Genomic DNA, 22,704 nt, shown 5'->3' on the forward strand with positions numbered 1-22,704 from the left:
GTGGCCAGCAATGAAGAGCCAACTGCCCAGGAAGGATCGCTGAAGAGTCTTGGCGGACAAAGAGGTGGGGTTCCACTCATACTAGGAAAGAAGGGAGGACAGACAGGGGAGGGCAAGGGGGAAGGGAGGAGAAAAAGGAAGAGAAGGGAGAAGAGAGAGAAGAAAAGAAGGAAGAGGAGGAGAGGGAGGGAGGAGAGAGGACAGGGAAGGGGAGAGCAAGAGAGAGAGAGAGGGAAGAAGGGAGGCAGGGAGAAGGAAAGAGAGAGGAAGAGAAGGAAGGCCATCAGAGGGAAGGAAAGCGAAGGCTCTAAGCCAGGATCCAGCACTACCCCAACAACCTCCCAGCCCTCCCTGTGACAGTTGTCCCGGGAGCTGCATTTGGGGGCTGTTCAGGAAACACAGAATTTCCCTGTCAGCTGACCTGAGCCCTGGCTGGGGACCTCTCCTCACCCTGCATGTTTGGTGTGTGTGCAGGTCCATTCACCCAGGAGCACAGGCCTCTGCTCAGGGCTAGAACTGGTAATCCCAGAACAATGCCTGGAATCTGGCTTGGGGCACCAAGGAGCACCCAGGAGGATGTGGCCCCTGCCACTACCCTGCCAGACAGGGTCTACAGAATCAATGCACAGTGCCCACTGAGTTCCAGGCACCTGCTTCTTGAATAGCCAGCCTCAGGGATGACGATGCAAGGGGGCTGCCCTCTCTCTGCCAGGTCTGAATTTGCAGGTGAGGAATTAGAGGGCAGAGAGGGTCAGTGGTAGCTTCCCTGGTCTCAGGCTGCCTGGAGGCCTGACCATTCCTCTGGGCCAGCATCTAATTCCACTCTCGTCCTCCCATGATATTCTTTTGAACTGAGACCAGCCAGCTTTATTCTTCTCCACTCCCTCAAGGACACACCCTTTGAGGCAGGCAGTATTACAATGAGGGAAACTGAGGGTCACAGGCTAGCAAGAGGGGAACCAGGTCCTGAACCTGATTCTGTCTGACCTCATGCCTCATGACCTTTCTCCAGGTCAGTGGGTGTCCATCTGCCATGCATAAGACTCTCCCGTGTGGCCCTTGAAAAATACAGACCACCCCCATGTCCCACTAGGTCTGAGAAATCAGAATCTCATGCAGCAAGGTCTAGGCACAGGCATTATTCACAGCTGCCCCAATCCCATGCTCGTCTACTGGCAGACAGATCTGCTGCAGGGCGGGCCACAGATTTCCTTTAAGGCAGCAATGGTCTTTGTTTGGGAAAAGACCTTCTGGAAGCCTGTGGAAGTAAAGGTAACAGTGGAACACTGTGTGGACATGTCCTAGGCCTCAATGAGGGGACACAGTCTTTGAAAGATTCAGGAGGGGACTCAGGAGGTCTGCCCCTGGGAGATACACACAGAGAGGAGAACCTGGCTCATCAAAGTGCCAGTGCCCTCTCAGATCAGACCCCGTTCTATGGAAGCCACCTAAACAGCTGCCAGGGCAGCCTCCTCCACCTTCCTAAACAAAGCTCCCCACACCCATCCGGCACGAATGCTTCCTGTGAGGGGGGTCCAACAGCTGTAAAGGGGGGCTGGCTTGCATTTGGGGGCCAGCAAGCAGGCAAGTGAGGGGCTCTGAGGCTCAGGTCAGCAGGAGACAGCCCCTGGGAATTATAAGGTCTTTCTCTTTCGGGGGACAGTGATGCTAGTGTGGGGTATTAGACCTATCTAGATTTCACCTCCTTTGCTAATAAAAATGGGATCTTAGAAAACTAGCATTCAGAGGATATTACCAACTTGAAATCCATTTTAGTCCACAAGCAAGCATTTCATTAAACAGAGAAACGCCAGGGTGTTCCTACCAGAGTTGGGTGCAGATGAAAATATGCAAAGCCACTACTGTTACTTAACATTGCCCTGCAGGTTCCAGCAGATTGGAAATGAGGCTCCAAAATTATCATTGTCTCAGACAGTACAACTGTATACCTAGAAACCCCAGCGGAATCCACAAAGACATATTGGAATTAATGTGTTCAATCAAGCTGATTGATAAAAGATAATTATATAAAAATCAATAGCCTTCCTGTATACCAGCAGTAGATGGAAACGATTCAATTCACAATGGCAAAAACAAACAAAAAAAATATATCCTTGAAATGACCCTGATTAAAAACAATGGGTAACCTGTATAAACAGTGCATAATACCTCACTGATCAGCATCAAAACAGAACTGAAAAACACCATGTTCCTGGCAAATATTGTAAATTATGTCAATACCTGCTTTAATTGGTTTCTAAGTTTAATTCAATGCCAGTCAAATTCACTGGGGATCTTTTTAAGCTGACAGAACAACTCTAAAGTTCAATTGGAAGAATAAACAGATGTGACCAGCCAACAAAATTTTGCAAAAAAATGAAATAAATAAATAACAGCAAAAGGGGCGTATTCAGACAGATGTTTCAAAGCAGCTCTGCCCCACAGAGATGAAATGTGAACTTCATACATTGCCAGGTTGAAAAAAATCAACAGGTGAAATTATTTCAGCAATATATCTTATTTAACCCAATATATCCAAAGTATTATGATTTTAGCCTGTAATCAACACAGTAAAATGACCAATGAAATATTTTTTTTATATATTTTATTGATTTGTTACAGAGAGGATGGAAGAGGGATAGATAGTCAGAAACATTGATGAGAGAGAAACATCGATCAGCTGCCTCCTGCACACCTCCTACTGGGGATGTGCCCACAACTAAGTTACATGCCCTTGACCGGAATCAAACCTGGGACACTTCAGTCCGCAGGCTGACGCTCCATCCACTGAGCTAAACCGGTTTTGGCCCAATGAAATATTTGATATCCTTTTTTTTTTTTTTTTTTTTTTTTTTTTTTTTTTTTTTTTTTTGGTACTAACTCCTTGAAATCTGTTGTGTATTTTATACTCAGAGCACCTCTCAGCTCAGACCAGCCACATTTCAGGTAGTCAGTAGCCTCACATAGTTCATAGCTACTACCACAGCAGACAGCACAGCTATAAAGCAGCTGACACTTTAGATATTAGAGCTTTAAAGCTCTCATGATGAACATATGAGAGCTTTAAAGCAAGTACAAGAACAGGCAGACAGAAAAATAAAGCTTATATGTGATATCACTTAACCTGAGGTTTCCTTTGCAACTGACTAGAGATGATATGTTGCATAATACATTTTATATATACAATTGACCCTTGAACAACATGGATTTGAACTGTGTGAGTCCATGGAATTTTTTCAATTGACCTGCACAGTTCAGACCTGCACAATTCAAAGCGAACTGGTGGTTGGAAATCTGTGTATGTGGAGAGCCAACTTAAGGCATACAAAGATTTTCCACTGCATGGGCAGTGGGCACCCCAAACACCAGGTGTTCAAGAGTCAACTGTAGGTCCTGGCTGGGTAACTCAGTTGGTTAGAGCGTTGTCCCAATACACTCAGGCTGTGGTTCCATCAACCAATTAATACATAAATAAGTGGAACGACAAATTGATGTTTCTCTCTCTTTCTCCCTTCCTCGCTCCCTAAAATTTTTAAAGAAGAGTCAACTGTATATTCCTATTGTTCACAGCTTTGAACCACTTTTTCTCATACCTTCAGAAGCTCTGTCTCAGTTGGACTGGCCACTACTGAGCCTTAGACCAACCTTGCATGAAACAAAAATACATCTTATTTGCCATGTGGTCTCAATCCCTGCTATCAAAGGAGAAATGCCCTGGTTCAAAATGAATGCTTGAATGTTCTGCTCCCACAGTGGGCAAGGGCTTGCTCCTTTGGTGTGAATGGCTCTTCTGCCACTGCCCTGCTTCCCCAGCCTGGGAGTTTTATGTCAACTCTCAGCCCCAAAGTCATTTGTATCATCATCATCATCATCATCATCATCATCATCATCATCATCAAACTGAATATTCAGGATTCTAAGACACACATATGCCACATTTATCATCTGAACTTGGAATAAAATCAGTGGGTCTTATCTCTGCCAGCAGCCACATATGCTGGTGGCACTGGCTGGTAGGCAACTAATTTGGCCATGGCATTCATACTGCCATCCTGCACCTGAGTCATATGCAGGGTCAGCACTTCTTGTGTTGAGACCCTTACCACTCAGATGTCTTTAAAAAGTCACACTGTGGATAGAAAAAGGCATGTATAGGAAAGCACAGAGAGAGCAGTGTGTGTGGTTTTAGTGAGGAATGTCCCTGGTGACCCCCTACTTTACTAGAGAGAGGCAGACACCCAGAAGTGGATGAAGCCAGTCACACACTAAGTAAGCAAAGAGAATGAGGTGGGAGAAACAAGCCACAGCTTCTAGCAACTAGGGGCAGGGTGGCTAGTGCCAACACCTGGTGGTACTATAGCTAAGGCGCTGGGTGTATCCCCTCTTTCTTGGTATGTCCAATCCCTGATGGCACCTTAGACACCAAAAAATACAGAAATGGCCAACATTTCCCAAACCCTGGCCTGGGCTAAGGGCTTGTCATGCACTCATCCTTGCAAACACCCCAAGAGTGGGTGTGGATGGACACCTCTTTGCTTTCGGTTCAGTGGGAGATGCTGCCCTTGTCCAGGTCACCCAGTTGCATGGGGCAGAGCTAACAGTGTGACACTACAGACTCCAGCCCACACTAAGTCCACTGCTAATCACTGAAGTGTGCAGGGCCAGGTAGGCAGCACCAAGCCTTCCTGGTCTCTTGGCACTGCCTGGGCCTAGAGTCCTGGATGCCAGAGTTTCCTCTGCCTCCAAGCAAAAGTTCCTCAATCCACAGGCCCTGGAGTAGACATGCAGCATAATTGAAATTCATGGATGAGCCCAAGGAGCTGGCTCCAGGCTCAGTAATAACTTCTCCATATTAATGACAACACCACAGACCCATGGACAGCTGACATTTAATATGAAGCATATACAGCAAAGCCAGAGGCTCATAACTGAGCCCTCTCATTCCAGAGCGCCTGCCATGAGTAGTCTAAGGTGGTACCAAAATTCAGAGGACTGAGGTCTTCCTCTCCTCTCAGTACCTCCACTCCACCTCAGCCCCTCCCCTGCAGGAAAACCCTGCCAAGAACACACACATGCACACTCACCCAAGAATGTACAAGCTCACTCAAATGCACACATATATACACCTATACAAGACACACACACGTGCACAGGCTCACATGTCCCACATATAGATATGCAAGTACATGCACATTTATGTGTACACATCCACCTGCATGCACACATTTTCACATACACATATGCTCTCCCATGTATAGATGCACAAACATGCACACATGTTCACATATGCCCTGCAGCCTCGTATGTTCTGACAGCAGCACAGAAACCTCCCCATCCCCAGCTGACTGAGCAGAAGAGGGCAGTGGAGATAATGACAGTCTGCCTGCCAGTACAGTCCCAGCATCCTAGGAGAGGCCCCACACAGGCAACTGCTCCTGTAGATCTCAGAGACTAGAGTAGGAGACCCCAGCCACAGCTAAGACCATTATGCACCAAAGCCAGCCTCCATGCTGAGTGTCCCAGTTGCTCAGGTCAAATGAGCCCCTCAATGACTCCTTCCTGTGGTGTTACCTGATGTACTTCGGTCCTCACAGCATGACTGGGTGGGACCCGGCCTTCCCCACCTCCCAGCTAACCCTGGGTGAGGGTCTTCACCTGCTAAGTGCCAGGGACACTGGGGTGCAGCCAAGGCTGGCCATCGGGCAGGAGGAACCTGGAACCTGCCAACATCTGAATGAGCAGCTTCATTTCACTCAGCAATCAGTGCCAGAAACACAGGGCCCTGTAGTGGAATCAGAGTAGAGGGCAACAGGTGACAGGGGATGGCCTCTGAAGAGGTGGCCGCCCAGGGCTCAGGCTTGGATACCAGCAACCAACAATGCTGGCCTTCCTGAGAGGCCAAGTCAGACTCCACTATGCTCTACCTTAGAGGATTCCAAGGGGAAGGTGACCTCCCACACAGTGAAAGCCTTATAGATCTGAGAAACTGAGAGCCCTGGGTTTCCTCATTTGTAAAATGAGGACAACAGGGATTGGCTTCCAAGACAACTGCAGGGATAGGACACACGTTGTGAGCAGAGGTAGAAAGTGCACACGATGACCCTTTGATGGCTTCCTCTGGAGGAACAGCAGTGGCTTCCATGAATACTCATGCACCCCTCTGCAGGACCCTCACTGGCAGAGCAGCCTGGAGGTGAGGAGCCAAAACATCTCTTTCCTGGGTAGGGATGGAGCATGTGACTCAAGCCATAACCAACCAGGACATCACATCCCTGGGCACAGTGAGTGGCTATGGAAAAGTTCTGTGACTTATGCCTGTCCAATCAGAGTGAAGCTCAGAAATGTGGCAGGCACCTCCAAATAATAGACTGCTTCCAATGCCACCAGGCTGTCCCTGGGGGCAAGAGTGGTATGGAGTCACCATAGGCACTGATCACTCAGAAAAAAAGGTTACACAGGGGAGGAGAAGCTGGGCCAACAAGGTTCAAGGGACATCATCCCATCCCTTAATCACCTACTTAATCCCAGGAATCCTCAGATGCCTTTTTAAATTGTGGTAAAACACATATAAAATTTACCATCTTTATCATTTTTAAATCGTACAGTTCAATGTTAATTAAATACTAGAGGCCCGGTGCATGAAATTCGTGCATGGGGGGGCGTGTCCCTCAGCCCAGCCTGCACCCTCTCCAATCTGGGACATCCCTTTCACAATCTGGGACTGCTGGCTCCTAATCACTCGCCTGCCCGCCTGCCTGATTGCCCCTAACCACTCTGCCTACCAGCCTGATAGCCCCCTAACCACTCCCCTGCTGGCCTGATTGATGCCTAACTGCTCCCCTGCTGCATGATCATCCCCAACTGTCTTCCCCTGCCGGGCTGAGGGGACTGGAGGACACCGGCTGGATGAGGCGGGGCTGAGGGAACTGGGGGACTGAGGCTGGATGAGGCGGGGCTGAGGGGACTGGGGGACTGAGGCTGGATGAGGCGGGGCTGAGGGAACTGGGGGACTGAGGCTGGATGAGGCAGGGCTGAGGGGACTGGGCGCTGCCATCTTGTGGCTGTGGGTGCTGCCATCTTGTGAGGGTGTGGCAGTCAATTAGCATATTTCCTCTTTATTGGCTGTGGGTGCCACCATTTGTGATGGCATGATGGTCAATTAGCATATTCCCTTTTTATTAGATAGGATATTCATAATATTATGTAATCATCACCACCATCCATCTCTAGAACTCTTTCTCCTTGGAAAACTGAAACTCTATGCCTATTAAACACTAATTCCCCATTCCCAGGCCCCTGCACCCACCACTCTACTGCTTCTCTCTATGATTTTTTGACTTCTCTAAGTGCCTTCAGATGCCTTACTCACTGAAGAGATGAGTCTGGGTTTTAGACCGCGAATGCACTTACACCATTCTGAATGGCTGCTATGAGACAGGTAGAGGCTACAGGCTGCTGTTCTGCCACCTAGAGCACAAACCTCTGACAAGTCAACCTCCATCATGGCAACCACTGGCCAGTGCACATCCTTTCCCCACCCCTACAGGGAAGAGTGCCTGGAAAGGCCCTTCCCTTCCACCAAGTCACCACCTAGAAGAAGTGACGGTGAGGCCAGCCAGGGGGATGTGAATACCCTGGGGACAGGTGCATGGGGTGGCCACGATGAAGGCTGGATTCTCAGCAAGCTCCTATCAACCCTAAGAATGAATGTGCCGGTTAAGGACTCCTGATGGTTAATTGGGCTCAAATTTATAAACAGAGTCTAACAATCATTGCTCCCTGTGCTTCAGAAAAGCTGCACGGAGCAGTCTGCCTCCTGCCCTGTGTTTCTACCATCTGAGCCCACCTTTACAAACGAGTTCCTAGGGTCCTAAATCAACCAATGGGCTAAAGACCTACCCTGGCCAATCAGGGCTTCACAGCTATAGCCTCATTTGCATCTTTATTGATCAATCAAAGCAGCTCTATTCTGGTCAATCAGGACAGTGCTATTTGAGCCAATCAAACTGTGCTGATTTGGAGTTCTTTATTTGCATAGAAATAGGCCAATCTGGGACTGGAGGTGGGCATTCTTCTCTATAAGCCAGCTTCACCTCTGCCTTAACAAAGTACACTTTCAGTTGCCATTAAAGACTATGTTTACCTGTGATATGGGAACCACTTTGCCTGAGTCGCTTCACCTGGGTCGCTTTAACTGAGCTGTTCCACAGCTGAGCCAGATCACAATTGATGTTTCACAACTGAGCTGTTTTCACCAAATAGTCTCCCCCACCTTATTGCACCCTAAATCAGGGATCCCGTTGGCATTGAATTGGTGATCATAGCCTTCATATGACATTTCCCCAGTATAATCCCTGCCTGCATGGCCCACCTAACCATCCTGCTATCAGCACAGCTCCCAATAATTCCACATCGACCTGTGGAGGCCCCTTCAGGGGACATCAAAGCACATTCAGGGTCTTCACATGTCAACAGACTCAGAAATGCAGCTTCTCTGAAGAAACATTGGAGGCAGCAAGGAGCCCACACTCCCTAGGGACAATAATCTATCAAGAAAGGCAGGACAGCCCCGACTGGGTGCTCAATAAGTTGGAGCATTGTCCCTTGCACCAAAAGCTTGCAGGTTCAGTTCCCACTCAGGGCAATTAGGTCCCTAGTTGGGATATGTATGGGAGGCAACTGATCGATGTTTCTCTCTCTCTCTCCCTGTCTCTCTCTCTCTCTCTCTCTCTCTCTCTCTCTCTCTCTCTCTCTCTCTCTTTCTTTCTCTACCTTCCTCCCTCCCTCCCTCCCTCCATCCTCCCCTTCCTTCCTCTCTCTCTAAAATCAATATAAACATGTCCTTGGGTGAGGATTAAGAAAAGAAGAAGAAAAGAAGAAACTCAGGACATGGACTCACCAGCGTTCCCTCTGCCAACCGTGTCCCCTCACTTGTGTCTGCTCCCCATCTAGCCCCTAAGACACCTGGAATTGCCTGTGAAGGTCCTAGAAATGGTTGGCTCCAGCCTCCACTTTCTACCTGGACAAACTAAGGTTGATGGTAGTATTTGCCCAGGGTTACATGGTAACTTGCCAGAGCCGAGTCCAAGGTCTCCTCACCCCAACCCAAGACTTCTCCATACAGGCCCAGGGGTACTTCCCTCCCTTATTTAGTTTGATTTAAACCAGGTGTTTTCAACTTGAGTTTCAGAGACCCCAAAGGGATGAGGAAGACAAAAAACGTGTAAGACCACATGTGTACACAAGTGCTTTCCTATAGAAAAGGAGACAGGACTTTTGGCCATTCTCCAAGGGGGCCTGCCCCACTGAATATGGACATTCTGGGGTCTGCAGCAGAGCAGACAGGGAGAGGTGGGCCAGCCCTAGGCACTGGGGGCACAGAGTCTCCTGGTGATTCTCCTACCAGTCCCTGCACTGGTTTCTGGCCCTGCCTCCCAGGCACTCACATTTCATGGCTCCCAGCTGAGCTTTGCCCAAGCTGGAGCTGGGTCTTGTGGACTTAGCCAGGTACAAGTTTCCATGGCACAAGTTACCAAGAACCACAGAGTGCAACATGGCATGTGAATGTCCGGGAGGCTTCCTGGATGAAGTGCCATTTAGCTGAAACCTACAGAGTGAGCCAGACAAAGAGAGAAGGATGAGAGTGATCCAGGTGAGGGCACAGCCTATGCACAGGTCCTGAGCTGGAGTGTACAGTGTGACTGTAGCACAGGCATGAGGGGTGCATAGTGACAAATAAGGCTGGAGACCACCAGGCTAGGTCATGGAGGACCCTGAATGTTTGGTCAGTTGTTTGGATTTTTTTTTTTTTTGGGGGGGGGGGGGCAGCGGGAGGAGTGTGTGTGTGTGTGTGTGTGTGTGTGTGTGTGCGCGCGCGCACACAGAAGCTAAAGACAGGGCTTGGGGTCCGGCATGGTGGAGAGTTGATGACTGGGATAAAGTCCAGAGACATCTATGATTCTAGGATTCCAGTCCAAGTAAAGGGTGAGATCTGGAGGAAAGGGGAGAGACCCACATTCCATTTCAGAAGCATAGGGTCACCGAGGGAAGAAGCCTTAGAGGCAGCTGGGTAGACAAGTCTGGATGAGATCTGGGCCAGACATGGGGACTAGAGCCCAGGTGGAGTGTGGCAACAACCATTTGCATCTGCCTGGCATACTGTCCTTCTTCTTGCTTTTATGATAAAACCCCAACCAATTCCAAAATTTGGGGATCTGTCCCTCACTCTCAACCCCAAAGGTGAGCAAGAGACTTGGACCAGGCCCACATCACAGTGATTGGTTCAAAGATGGGCCTGTACCCTAAACAAAATCCATTAGAGCACTCCCCAGGACTCTAGCAAGAACCATCCACAAAGGAGAGCTCTCCATTTCTGAGAGATTGCTACCACAGAAAATAAATTAAGCCAGAACTGCTGGTGCCCCTACAGAAAGAGAGCCATCCTGAAATAAACACAGAGAGTCATAGACCTGAAAGGCAGAGAGAGCATGTTCTGAAACCATCCCCAAGCCCCTGGATCCAACCATGCCTGAAGCTGGCCCTCCTTAGGATCCCAATGATAACTGGGCCTATAATGTCCCTTGCTTGTTTCATCCATTGTAAGCTGATTTTCTGTCACTTAAATGGAATGAGTTTTTAAAAAGAAATGTAATAAGCCATGGAGGAAATTGTGACTACCCTGGGCAACTGTGTGGATTGCCAAGAGCAGGGACTAAGCAGGTGCCTCTGCTCCTCTGACCTGAGGAATTCCAACACCCAGGGAACCAGGAAGTTCCCACAGCCCTTCTTTGGTGTGCCTGAGACCCTCTCACTGCCCTTAAACTAGTGCCAAGGGAGGATGGGAGAAGGAAGTCCCTGCAAGTCCCAGACACTTTGCATCCCCAGCCTCACAGCCTAAGCCTGCCACACCTGTCAACCCCACTCTAGCATCTGAGCCAGCTGGAGCCGAGTATGTGGTCACAAAGGCAGCAGCCTTGTTATGAAAAATAAAACTCATCTTGGTCTCTTAGGCCAGCGAATGACTTCTCTCTGTAGTCTTTAGTGCTTCTTAATGTCCAGCAAGACTAAATAGAGAGGGTGCCTGGCAAGGATGGAAGCCCAGCAGGGTAGTCCCAGCCCACAAGGCAGCAGACTCTCTGAATCTCAGCTATACAAGGGGTCACTGCATCACAGAATCACCAGGGTCTACCGCCCTCCTCAGGCTCCAGAATGGGAAAAGGCTTCAAAGGTTATACCTTTCCCACTGCCCACTGTCAGAGATGCCAGGCTGGAGTGGTCCCCAGAGCTGCACTGACAGGGGACAGAGGGAGGACAGGGTGCTTCTATTCTACTGGTGTCCCCACTGCCATTACTGAGCCATGAGGACTCAGGCTGCCTGAAGGAGTGCAGAGCAGGTCAGTAGCTTATCAGTAGGCCACTTGACCATTAGGCCTGCTCCCAGTTCCCACTCGCTCACTGACAATGGTCAACACCCCTGGTGCAGAAGGCCTCCAGGAGTCAAAGAAGAAGGGTAGGAATGTTTCAAAGAAATGCATCTCTTATTTTTATCCTTTTTGTTGGCATGCAAACAAAGGTAATAAAATGTGGTGAACATGGTCTTGGAGCAGCCGTGGGCAAACTACGGCCCGCGGGCCGGATCCGGCCCGTTCGGCTGTTCTATCTGGCCCACGGAGCTGAAAGAGCGTAGGGTTCTCTTGCTCTCCCCTCCGCTCCTTTACTTTGAATTTATATTAGTTCACACAAACACTCCATCCATGCTTTTGTTCCGGCCCTCCGGTCCAGTTTAAGAACCCACTGTGGCCCTTGAGTCAAAAAGTTTGCCCACCCCTGTCTTGGAGTCAGACAGACAAGCATCCAAACAGTGGCTGTGAAGCTTGAAGCAAGCTATCTAGCTTTGGAGCCTCGGCTTATTCATCTGTAGAATGGAGATAATATCAGACACTAGCCACGGGGTGCTGAGGATTCAACTGCGTAAGGTGCTCAGCAGGGAGCATGGTGCAGAGTTGGGGCATGTGACCTGTGATATACTATTATTACTTTTTATGCCAACAGCTTTCTCATTGGGTGTTTAATGAGCATATTAGGATGATGTGAGATCAGCACACCTATCCTGTGGCCCAAGAAGTGCCAGAAAAGTCTTCCATAGCAACATGATGTACAGGAACCCTGTGTTAAGCAGTATTTCCTTAGGCATCATGAAAAGGCAAACTTTAACTTTTTCCTGTAAATATTATGAACAACGTTTGGCTATGAAAGAACCTGGACACTTTCCATTTCTCAGCCTCTCTGAAAATAAAGGGCACAATGTCTTATGAAGTGATTCTTCATCTGGCATTTCTCTTTAAAAAAATTTTTTTTTATTGATTTTAGAGAGAGATAGAAACATCAATGATGAAAGTGAATTACTGATAGGCTGCCTCCTGCACACCTCCTACCGGGGATCAAGCCTGCAACCGAGGCATGTGCCTTGACCAGGAATTAAACCGTGACCTTCTGGTTCTGGGTCAATGCACAACCACTGAGCAACACCAGCTGGGCCATCTGGCATTACTTGAGTCTCCATCTCTAACTGACTCCAATAGAATTTGCATATTGGCAGGCCCAGGGTCCCAACCTCATATCATTTGGGGGAGCAACACCTCTTACACTCTCCATCTATGGGGTTCTGCAAACCCCATGTCCTGATTCTCATGGGAGCATCTGATGCCAGGTTGGCCAGAATGACATTCAGGACTCAGCTGGAATAATCAGGAAAAGATGTCAGCCTGGCATTGCTGAAGCCCCTTGTCTCGCCACAGAAGGATTCCATCTGAGAACAAATTCAACAAACACTTAGGAATGTGGAGGCAAGAGACAGCAAGGGTCTTCATGACCTGGTGGGAGCACCTGGATCCAGCCATGCCTGAAGACTTACCATTATGTGAGCTAGTAACTTCCCATTTCTTTTTAAACTAACCTGACTTGAGTTTTCTGTCACTTGTAACCAAGAGGATCCTGACAAATACAGTGACGTAAGAATCCCTTTGTACTAAATAAACTAGGAGACTGCTGTCTGTGATAAATAAAGCGAATACTGCCTTCTTTTAAAGTAGAGAAACAAACTCAGGGGGACAGGCAAATAGATGTGTGTCCCAATCCAGGGGCAGGACAAAAGCCCTAAAAAGTTCTGTGGCCCCTCTAAGTATCTAAACTTAAACTGTGAGACCACAGCTGCTTGCTGAGCCCTGCTCCATGGTTTTCCCATGCCTTCTAGGAAAGCTAGTTCCACACGTTCTGCAGAGCAGGGTTCCCTGGTCCCATCTGTGTGAGAAGTGCTGGATTCACAGAGTTCAAAATGTTTCTTTATTACAGAAATTCTCCAAGAGCCCCATGGGCCCCTTGAAACTCCCAGGCTGAACGCAAGGCCCAGTATTTCCCACACTGGTGGTCCACAGAACCCTACTTGCTCAGAGCAACTTAAGGTGTAAACCCACAGAGCCCTCTTGCAGAATTGGGGCTGTAGAGCCTTGCTTCTGAAAGTATAATCTGAGGCCCAGGAGCATCAACCAGGGAGCTCATGAGAAGCTCAGAACCTGGGAGGTAGGGGGAAAGAGGGAAGGTAGGGAGGGTGCATGGGTGCTGAATCAGAATCTGTATTTTAACAAGAGCCTCGGGGATCTGCACCACACTTGCTTGGGCGTGTTTCACTACCAATGAAGGAAGAGCAAGAGCTGCCCAGGAAGGGGCTACATGAGGCATGCTGGTTTAGAGCCAGGGCTGCTGGGAGGATGCTGTGCACTTAGCCATGGAAGACCTACTGAGGGGTGTGCACAGGAAGTACACCTTGGATCATATATCAGTGTCTTTCACCCACCAGACTTGGGAGCACTATGGAAGAAGAGCTGGAGAGAACCAAGCCAGACTCCTTCCATCAAGGGCTGATCCTCAGCTGCCCAGCTGTAAACCAGGCATGAAGACCCTTCTCCTGCAGGGTCACTGTTGAGTACCAGACACATGATGCATGAAGCCCTTAGCATATGAGTCTATCACTGATGCACAGAAGGACTTTAAAGGTTAAGAAATTAATTGGTATAAAATCAGAACAGATGCACACAGTAAAGAGAAAGAAAAAGAAAAGAAGTCATGACGCTACCCCACTATCTCCAGGCCATTTCACTGATAGCATTCAAGGCCATTCTGGGAGGCCCCAGCCCCTCTTCCAACTCCAGCCTTCTTTTCAGGCCTGGAAGCATGTCCAGGACATCTATCTATCCTGACTGGGCCAAGGCACACCTGGTACCTCTTCCCTCCGCTCGGATTGCCAACCTGCGTGGCTGCCCACTGGCAAAGCATTCTTCAAGTAGCCCCCAGGAGTATGTTTTCAGGCCCCAGCAAGAGTGCTCCTCAGCCTATCAACTGCCCTGAGCGTGTGAGACCCAGAGAGGCACCAGGCCAGTCCTATTTCTGACCAGCGCAGTGGACAAACACACTAGAGGTGCTGGTTGAACAAATGAATCACTGACGAGAAGAATAAATGATACAATGAAAAAAGTACCCCTAAAATGCTTTCCATTGGGAATTAATCAGTACACAGAAGTTGGTCCACCAACAAAAGCATCCATGTCACCTCTTCCCAGCCCAACCAACCCCATCCTGAAGTCCCCAGGACCTATTTCCTCTAATTTAGATGATTCACCTCTAGAGTAAAATGAGGCACACCTGTGAGCCCCCGGACATCCTCAGAGACAACTGGGCATAGAGGGCTGCACCATGTTAACCCAGCTCCTCCAAGGACATGGACAGTTGTCTGCAATACGCCCAGGTTCTAACCAAAGGCAGTGATTTTCTGAAGCAACAAGTGACATTTCCTGTGTCTCCATAAAAAGAATACCAGCGGTTGTGGGGCTCTGGAGTAATTGCTGGCTCTGTAGCTAACAGGATGAGCCTGAGGACAGGGGCTGCAGGGCTGGGAGAGCGGCCACTCCCTCGGAGCAGGAGTCTTCTGAGCTGCAATTAGAGCAGAACCCTTGGTGGGCGGTCTAGATGACTTGCTAGCACAGCCGGCCTGACCACCACACATCCTATCCAAAATAGAAAACTGCAGTGGCTTCTGCTGTGTGCCAGGTCCCTCGGCGGCGGGACAGAACACCGCCAATGTCAGCCTCCTCCTTGAGCATTGATCCAGGCTTCCTCCAGGGCTCTTATGTCAAGCCATGGTCCCTCTGGGCCCCCCGAAATAGGAGAACTTCCCAGGGCTCCAGGAACCCCCAGGCAGCCCCAGAAAGGGACCTCCCCCAGCCTCTCTCCTGTCCTCCAGGGTCTGGCTGCCCATGGGCACCAGAGCCTGCATTTCCCAATGTTCCCCTTGGTTCAAAATAGAGAGAGAAACCAACTTTTCAAATAACCAGCTGAAGTTCACAGGAACCCACAGCATAAAAATCAGTGGATCCCAGTCAGCCAGGGGGCAGAGGGATAACTGGGCATTTCAGCATCACTGCCTGCCCCCTGGGCTGGGACCACCCGCACACACAGAGACAAGGAGACTGACTGCCAGTACATGTGTCCTCCACACATATGACACATACTAAAATGCACAGGGTACACACTCAACTGACACACATATGAGCAGAAACTTACAGATACACATGTGCACAAGACACACAAGGGCACATTCACGTGTTCACACAGGTGCCCAGATACGTGTACACATCAACATTCCAAACACATGTGCACACACTCACAGACATATACGCACACCTTGATGCCAAGCCAAGACCTGTGCCTGCAGGCCTAAAGGAGACACATGGCTACTTGACCAGCCCTTTGGAGACCCCGGACCCCCTCCTACATAAATCACCCCTCTCCCGTCAATCAAAATAACTTGCCTTCCAGCCACCCCCTCAGTGTATGCCCTGTGGTCCCTAAGCAGAGATGGTCCTCAGTGCAGGCCTTGCCCTCCCAGGGGACACCCAGGTAACAGGCTTCTGAAGCTCAGGCAAGAGCCATGGACAGAAAGGGCTGGAGAAGTGCCTACTCACCAGCCCATCGCAGGTGCTGAGCGCCACGGAGGAGGCTTCACTCACGCCGGCCACGTCTCCAACGTAGAGGCAGGTCCCAAGCAGGGGCTCCACGCGGGTGGTGCCCCACTCACCCTGCCACTCCATTGTGGCCCCGGGCGCCACGAGGTGAGCGTTGGGCTGCAGCCGCAGGTGCAGGTTTCGGCTGAAGACGGTGATGTTGTAGAATAGGCGGCGGTCAGGGTCCTCCTCACTGCCTCCAGGGAAGCCCAGGGTCTGGGCGGGGGCAGCCCTGCGGGCCCGAACCCCGGCCTGGGCAGTCGTCACCGACACCACGTGAGACACCAAGCGGCCCTGGGCGTCAGTGCGTACGGGCACCGCCAGGATGCGCTCGGCTCCGTGCCCCAGGGGTCCGCCTGCAAGGGGAAGGAGCATTGGAGCCGCCGGGACCTGGGAGCTCCCAAGCCCGGCTGAGCCCGCAGCACCGCAGTCCCGCCCACGATACGAAGGGAAGGACATCTCTCCAGGCAACCCTCAGAAACTAGCCTGCACCTCCCCTGCAATCTGCCAAGCGGGAAGGGTAGTTAATCCCGCCGCCCGGGGGTCCCGCTCTGGGACCCTGCAAGCCAAGAGCATTCCTCTTGCCCCATCTGGTTGGTGCTCCGCGGCTCCTCACAGGTCCCCAGGGGACGGCCACCTCAGAGCAACCCCACCACCGTGAACCTACCGTCCTTGGCAGGACGTGGGCCCCTCCGAAGCCATTCCCGGTTGCCCCCCTTAACCCTACCCCTGTGAGCCTCCACCCTTCAGTGGCCCCTGGGGCGGCGAGGACTCGGCTCCCCCCAGCACAGTCGGCCTCTGACGACAGCATCCCTTCCCCGGAGGGGTGGAGCAGGGTCCCTCGGATCTTCGGGGATCCCCTTTGAGGCTCCCAAACCGATCCTCAGGGCCCCAGGCGCGGTCGGGATTCGGTTCTTCCGGAGCATCCCCGGACGCCAGCCCAGGAGCAGCCTGGCCCTGGCTCCCCAGGACCCGCTGGGGCAGGCTCTAGGAGATTCGCCGCGGGGTATTCCTGGCCCTCCACCGCCACGCTCAACGTCTGGAGAGCCGCGAGGGCTCCAAGCTCCCCACGGCCCGAGGAGTCCGGGTGCGCCGCGAGGGGCGCCCCCTGCGCGACCAATCCGGCCCGAAGTTGGCCAACTTGGCCCCTGACGGGGCGCTCGGAGTTTGCCCAAGTCCGGCAGGACGCTCCTGGGTACAAGGGAGATGGGGGAGGTGGGAGGCGCGCGGGGTGGGGCGGGGCCGGCCAATGGGGGTCGTGGGGGTGGGGGCGGGCCGCACCTACCTGGGGGGTCGGCAGCAGCAGCGAGCCAGGCGTCTGCGGGCGGCGGCGGCGGCAGCAGTAGCAGCAGCAGCAGGAGCGGTGAAAGGCAGAGCAGGCAGCGAACGGCGCCAGCTGGCGAATCCATGGCAGCCGGACCGCAGCCGGGCCCCGCACTCGCAGCCGGCGCGAAAGTTCCCCGCGCGCTGCCCAGCCCACATCTGGGGCAGCTGGAGCCGCCTGCAGCTGCAGCACCGCAGGGCGCTGGGCGGAGGAGGCAAGGCGCGCAGGGGAGGGCGGGGAGCTCTGAGGAGAGGCGGGGAGAGGGAAGGAGCGTGCGAGGGAGGCGGGCGGGCGGGCGGGCGGGAGGGAAAAGGAGAGCGCAGGGAGGGCGGGGACGGCGGGCGCCTCAGCCTGCGGTGACCCGGCGCTTCTTGGCGGGGCCGCCGCCGCCCTCTCGCAGCGAAGCAGAGACACCCGGAGGCGGCGGCAGAGTAGCGCCTGGGATCCCCGCCGCTGGCCACACTCGGCTTGCCCCGCGCCCCTGTGGCACACTGCCTGGAAGGAGCGTGCCCCCCCCCCGCCACTCCGACCCCAGCATCCCCCATTCAGAGAATCCTCCTTGGGGCCCACCAGTCAGCCGTGGAGCTTAAGAGACAGCCTGGCCCCGTTTTTGCGCCCTGGGGCAGGACAGGGCTCAGGAAGGGGGTGGGAAGGTGGGGAAGGCCTGAGATGGAGACTTCAGGCCAGAAGATGCTTTTACAGAAGGGTGCACTCACTGCAGGGGCTATCCCAAAGATCAACTTTTACCCTTCCAGATAGAGGCAAGATACCCGCCATCCCCACCTTCTTTCTGCCTGAAGTCCCTGTCTCTCTCCATCTTCCTCCCAACCCCTCCTTTGCAACCTGGGAACACAGCCTTCTCCAGCCAGATCTGGCTCTCCTTCCTAGAGCACTGGCAGCTTTACAGCCCTCACCTGTCCCGAATCCCACGTGGGCATCTAGCCTCCTGGACTTTCCTCTTTTCCAGGCCCCGCTTAAAATAGCCTTTCTACTCTACTCACCTTTTCCAATTCAGAATACCAGGCATACCTCTCCATCCTGGATCAAGTTTGCCTTCAAAGCCCATTGCCAGTTGGAATCTCTTCTCCAGCAAGGTTTTTTGAGCCTGGAGTCACTCTCCTACCAGGTCTGCTGCCCACAACACAGGGACCTTTCTTCCCAGGTCCTGCCTGAGAACCTCCTCCCAGGCATGTGTCTATTGGAACATCTCTGCTATGTGATCCCAGATTTCTGCCCCATTCCTGTCTCTTTGGATCTTCTCTTTCACAGTGCTCCAGGCCTGTGTACCCAGGACTCTGGGGTTGGCTCTGGTCCCACAGGGCCCCCTTGCCAGCCAGGAGGGCTGGGTCTTATAGGGAAACACGTGACTTTTACAAGCCCCTTTAGCTGTGATTTTGTCTCCTCAGTTCCATCATTTTCAGGACCTGGGCTTGAAGGCACTGCACCTTGGTGGCCATCATCACCTGCAAGCTTCCCTTTGTGCCGCCTGAGGGTGCTGAGGCAGGCATGGTGAACATTTATTGCGAATATTAAAAATGGTGAAATTTCACATAAGAACTGAGATATCTGACTTTTCTTGAGAAATTGGAACATGTGGTCACACTGGGCACACATTTCTGCTATTAACCCTTCAATGGGATCCATGCCCTGCAGCTTGCTGTAGGTCCCCTTCCCTTAGCCTCAGGAAGCATCTACTATTGTGACCTCCGCAAACACAGCTGGTTCCAGAGAAAGGTGGATGGTGATCAGTGCATGGAAAAAGATATCACTCCAGAGCCAGCCATCCTGGAGGACTTCCTGTAAGAAGCAGCATGGATTGAATCCTGAAGGCTGAGGAAGTCAGGCAGCCCAGAGTTGAGCCCAGCAATGTTTTAGAACCTATGGCATTCTTCCACTCATCCCTGTTGTGGTGGTTGTGCTTTCGCGTTGTGCTTTCGCACTCCTCAAAGGATGAATGACACCCAATAGCAGCCTCACCGTCTTCAAGGGTCATGTTCTATAACCTCACACGCTTCCCGGCCAGGCTGATGGCATTACCTCAATCCTCTTCCCACTACCACCATTATTTCTTTATTCAGTACTTCATCCTGTACTTAAATGTTTAAACTTTAAATCATTTTATGAAAAGCCAACATTTCTCCATAAATCAAAAATAAATAAAATGAAAAAAAAATTTATGTCAAATTCTAGATACTGCTCGCTACAAAAGGCACTGATGCTGAAACTGATTAGCAAGTGTTGGGAAAGTGATGAGACAGATGAGCAAGAGCAGGGACCTTCCCTTTGATGCAATGAGAGGGGCAAAAGGAAAGGTGAGAAGGAGCGACACTCACTTGGTGATACATGACTTGTTCAATAGGTCCATGTACGTTATTATCTGCACACCTGGGAATACCTGTTCTAGGACATTTTTTGTAAAGAGGCTTTGTCTCCCTGACACACCTGCATCACCCCTGGCACCTGTTCCTGCCCACATCACCCCCAGGTTTCTGGGACTCCACCCAGATAGAGATTCCCCATGAGTGGGAAGCAGACCACCGCTCTTGACCAACGCATCTTTTAGTCCCCACAATGACACTCTGCATAGAGGAGTGGATGAATTTTGCTGAATCCTCCATACAGGGGGTCCTTACAGGCTTCTCCCAGCTTTGTGATCACCTATCCTCAACTACAAAAAAGAACAACAAAAAACAGACACCTACTTCTTCACACCTCCATGGCTCATATCTCTCCTTTTCCTTTTCTAGAAAATGCTGCTCCAGCCTCTGGTGTTTGCCTCTCCCTCAGGTCCCCCTCCTCCTCCTCCAGGTGAAATAGGGCACAGAAATCCCACATTTCTTGCTCATCTATTTATTCATTCTAGACCCCAAAGACACAGACCAAAGACTACAGGCCAACTCAGCTCCCACACTTGCTTAGTGCGTGTTACGTGTGTCTGCTTTGAGTTGAACTTGAATGTCTTTAGGGTTGGCTTCTACTCTCTTGCTTGATAGAGACCCCACCACTCCTTATTGTCCTCCATCTGCCTATTGCTTAGGTTTGTTACCAGCATGGTCCCTGAAGGCCTGGAATTACAACCCAAATCTAGAACAGCTCCATGTTGAGGGGGAGGGGTGAGGACAATTCAGGATGAGCTTGGGTCCTCTTCCCCCTAAAAAGCTTCCCAAGGATGTGAGGTACAGAAAGAGATGGGGATCTAACATGGTCATCTTGGGTATCAAAAATCACCATGCATGCCTAAGAGCAGGGACATTAAGAAAAAACTATGTCTTCCTCTGTGCCCTCCCCAGCTCTCAATGGGAATGGTGCCCTGCCGTATTCTGAAGGGGTACTTCCAGGCCACATGTGCCACCACAGACTTCATCAGAGCCATTCCTGCCCCTGGTGGCCACACAGAAACCAGAAGTCCTTCTGCCCTTTGATGAGGTCACAATCTTTGGCAGGTCCTTGCCTCACTGCATGCTGTAAGCAGACCAGATGGAGGCAGTGAGGTTTCACTGTCCTCCCTCTAGACAAGCAAGCTGGGAGCAGTTGGGGATGGATCTAGACTCTTCCAGCCCCCCTGGGGACCTGGATTCAGAGCATAAGAAGCTGTAAGGTCTTAGTGACCTTGTCAAGGGACCTATAAAGACAGCAGCTCTGTCCTCCTCCACTGTTGGCAAACAGCAGTCACAGTGGCCTCCTCAGATGCGCTGACAGAATCCTGGCCAGGAGTGGCCTTGGTTAGCAATATATCAGGGGAATGCTGATTGAACAGAACATGGCAGCCAGATGGCCTTTGGGGGGTTCTTGCTGTTTTTTGAGCATCCCTCCACACACACACACCCTGACAAGGAGCTGTGTCAGGCAAAACAGGAAAAAAGTAGATGTTTCTAGGTGGCAATTATTTTCATTGCCATGTTTCACAAAGAGTTGTCCTACCTCCATTGGAATCAGTTCTGCCTGGAAGTGAAAGACAAAGTACTTGCAGTGTGGAGGCTAAGGGATCCAGGATCAGTCAACACAAGCTATAGGTTCCCATTCAATATACACATAATGACATGGGGAAGGCTGAAATCTCAGTACCCGTTTATAAGTAACTGTCCATTTGCACCTAAGCTCAGCTTAGCAGAGAAGCAGAGGCCCACAGATTTTCAAGGGGTTGTCTGGGTGTGGCAGGGAGTACTGTCCTGGGCCCACTTGTATCTGGATCTAGGCCCCTGGGTGCACCTGTGCCTAACCTCTCACAGAAGTCAGGAGGGCTATTTGGTACACGTCTCCCAACTGAGAAAGGCCTGTGGGTCTCTCAAGATAACCTTGGCTGCTAGTAACACAGCCAGCTTAAACGTAAGAAAATGCATGATGTCACGTACCAGGTCTGCAAGTATGACAACTCCAGAGCTCAATTTACCACCTAGGTCTGTGACCCTGACTAGACAAGCATGTCAAACTCACGACCGGCAGGCCGCGTGCCTCATTTAAATAAATGAGGCATGAGGCCCGCCGGCCGCGAGTTTGACATGCTTGGGGTAGAAGAATAGCCAGACCACATACAGGCTTTCTGCTAGAAGGCCTGGCTGATTCCCTCTGGTCTGTGGGCCAAGGTTGGGTCATTTGACCATTGCTGAACTAGCTGCTAACTAGGGGCAGGGACTATTACTGAGACAAACCTGGATTAACTCTCTGGGACACAATGCACGTTAGGGTTCAGCCCCATGGCCCCAGTCCCCAGCATCTCATTTGCCTATATTTCCAAATGAGAGTGTATCAAAGTCCCAGGTTACCCCTGCCCTGGTCCTCACATGATTTTATGTTTACCTCCCATTCCCAGAAGACATCATCCGTAGAGCATGGAGAATCGATTTCTTTACATATAAATCCTGCACATAGTTTATGACAGGCACAATCCTATTACTTTGTGGGGTTTTGTGTTCAAATCCTTTGTAAGCCTGACTGGATATTTCATCACTTATAATCCATTGCTGACCCTGGCCAAGGCCTTGCTAGACCCCAGGATCCCTGGCCTCCGGGGCTTTATTCTTTTTAGATCACCCTCCCTTCCTGTCATGTTCCTTCCATCCAGTCCTGCTGTCAGCCAATGGTTTTCAGCACCAATTCAAGGCCATCAGGAGCCCCCAATTTGGAGTGCAGTGAAGAAGGAAACTTTATTCAGTGCAAAATATCTCAATTGTCATGAAGCACAGCTCTAAAACAACATAGTTGTGAGGCAGCCCTGGGGTCAGGCGGCCCTGGGATCAGGCCCCTGTCCAGCTCTGTCCTGTGCCAGTCTGCTCTGGCCTTCTCAGGTGAGATACCTTTGGTGGAGAGGGAAAGTGCACTCTCAGA

General features: G+C 51.2%; 1 protein-coding gene across 1 annotated transcript in view; it reads right to left on the reverse strand.

Moving 5' to 3' along the window:
* The window catches only part of ADAMTS2 (ADAM metallopeptidase with thrombospondin type 1 motif 2), a 248,372-nt gene extending 230,799 nt beyond the window's left edge, over nucleotides 1-17,573 (reverse strand). The window contains exons 1-2 of the mRNA XM_080674404.1: nucleotides 17,341-17,573; nucleotides 16,017-16,411 (exon numbers count right to left, since the gene is read on the reverse strand). Of these exons, the coding sequence (XP_080530530.1) occupies nucleotides 16,017-16,411; nucleotides 17,341-17,464 (519 nt within the window). The 5' untranslated portion in view covers nucleotides 17,465-17,573. The remainder of the gene's footprint in view (nucleotides 1-16,016; nucleotides 16,412-17,340) is intronic.
* Between the last annotated feature and the right edge of the window lie 5,131 nt (nucleotides 17,574-22,704).

The sequence above is a fragment of the Plecotus auritus genome (assembly GCF_963455305.1).
Source record: "Plecotus auritus genome assembly, chromosome: 6".
In the NCBI taxonomy this organism is placed as follows: domain Eukaryota; kingdom Metazoa; phylum Chordata; class Mammalia; order Chiroptera; family Vespertilionidae; genus Plecotus; species Plecotus auritus.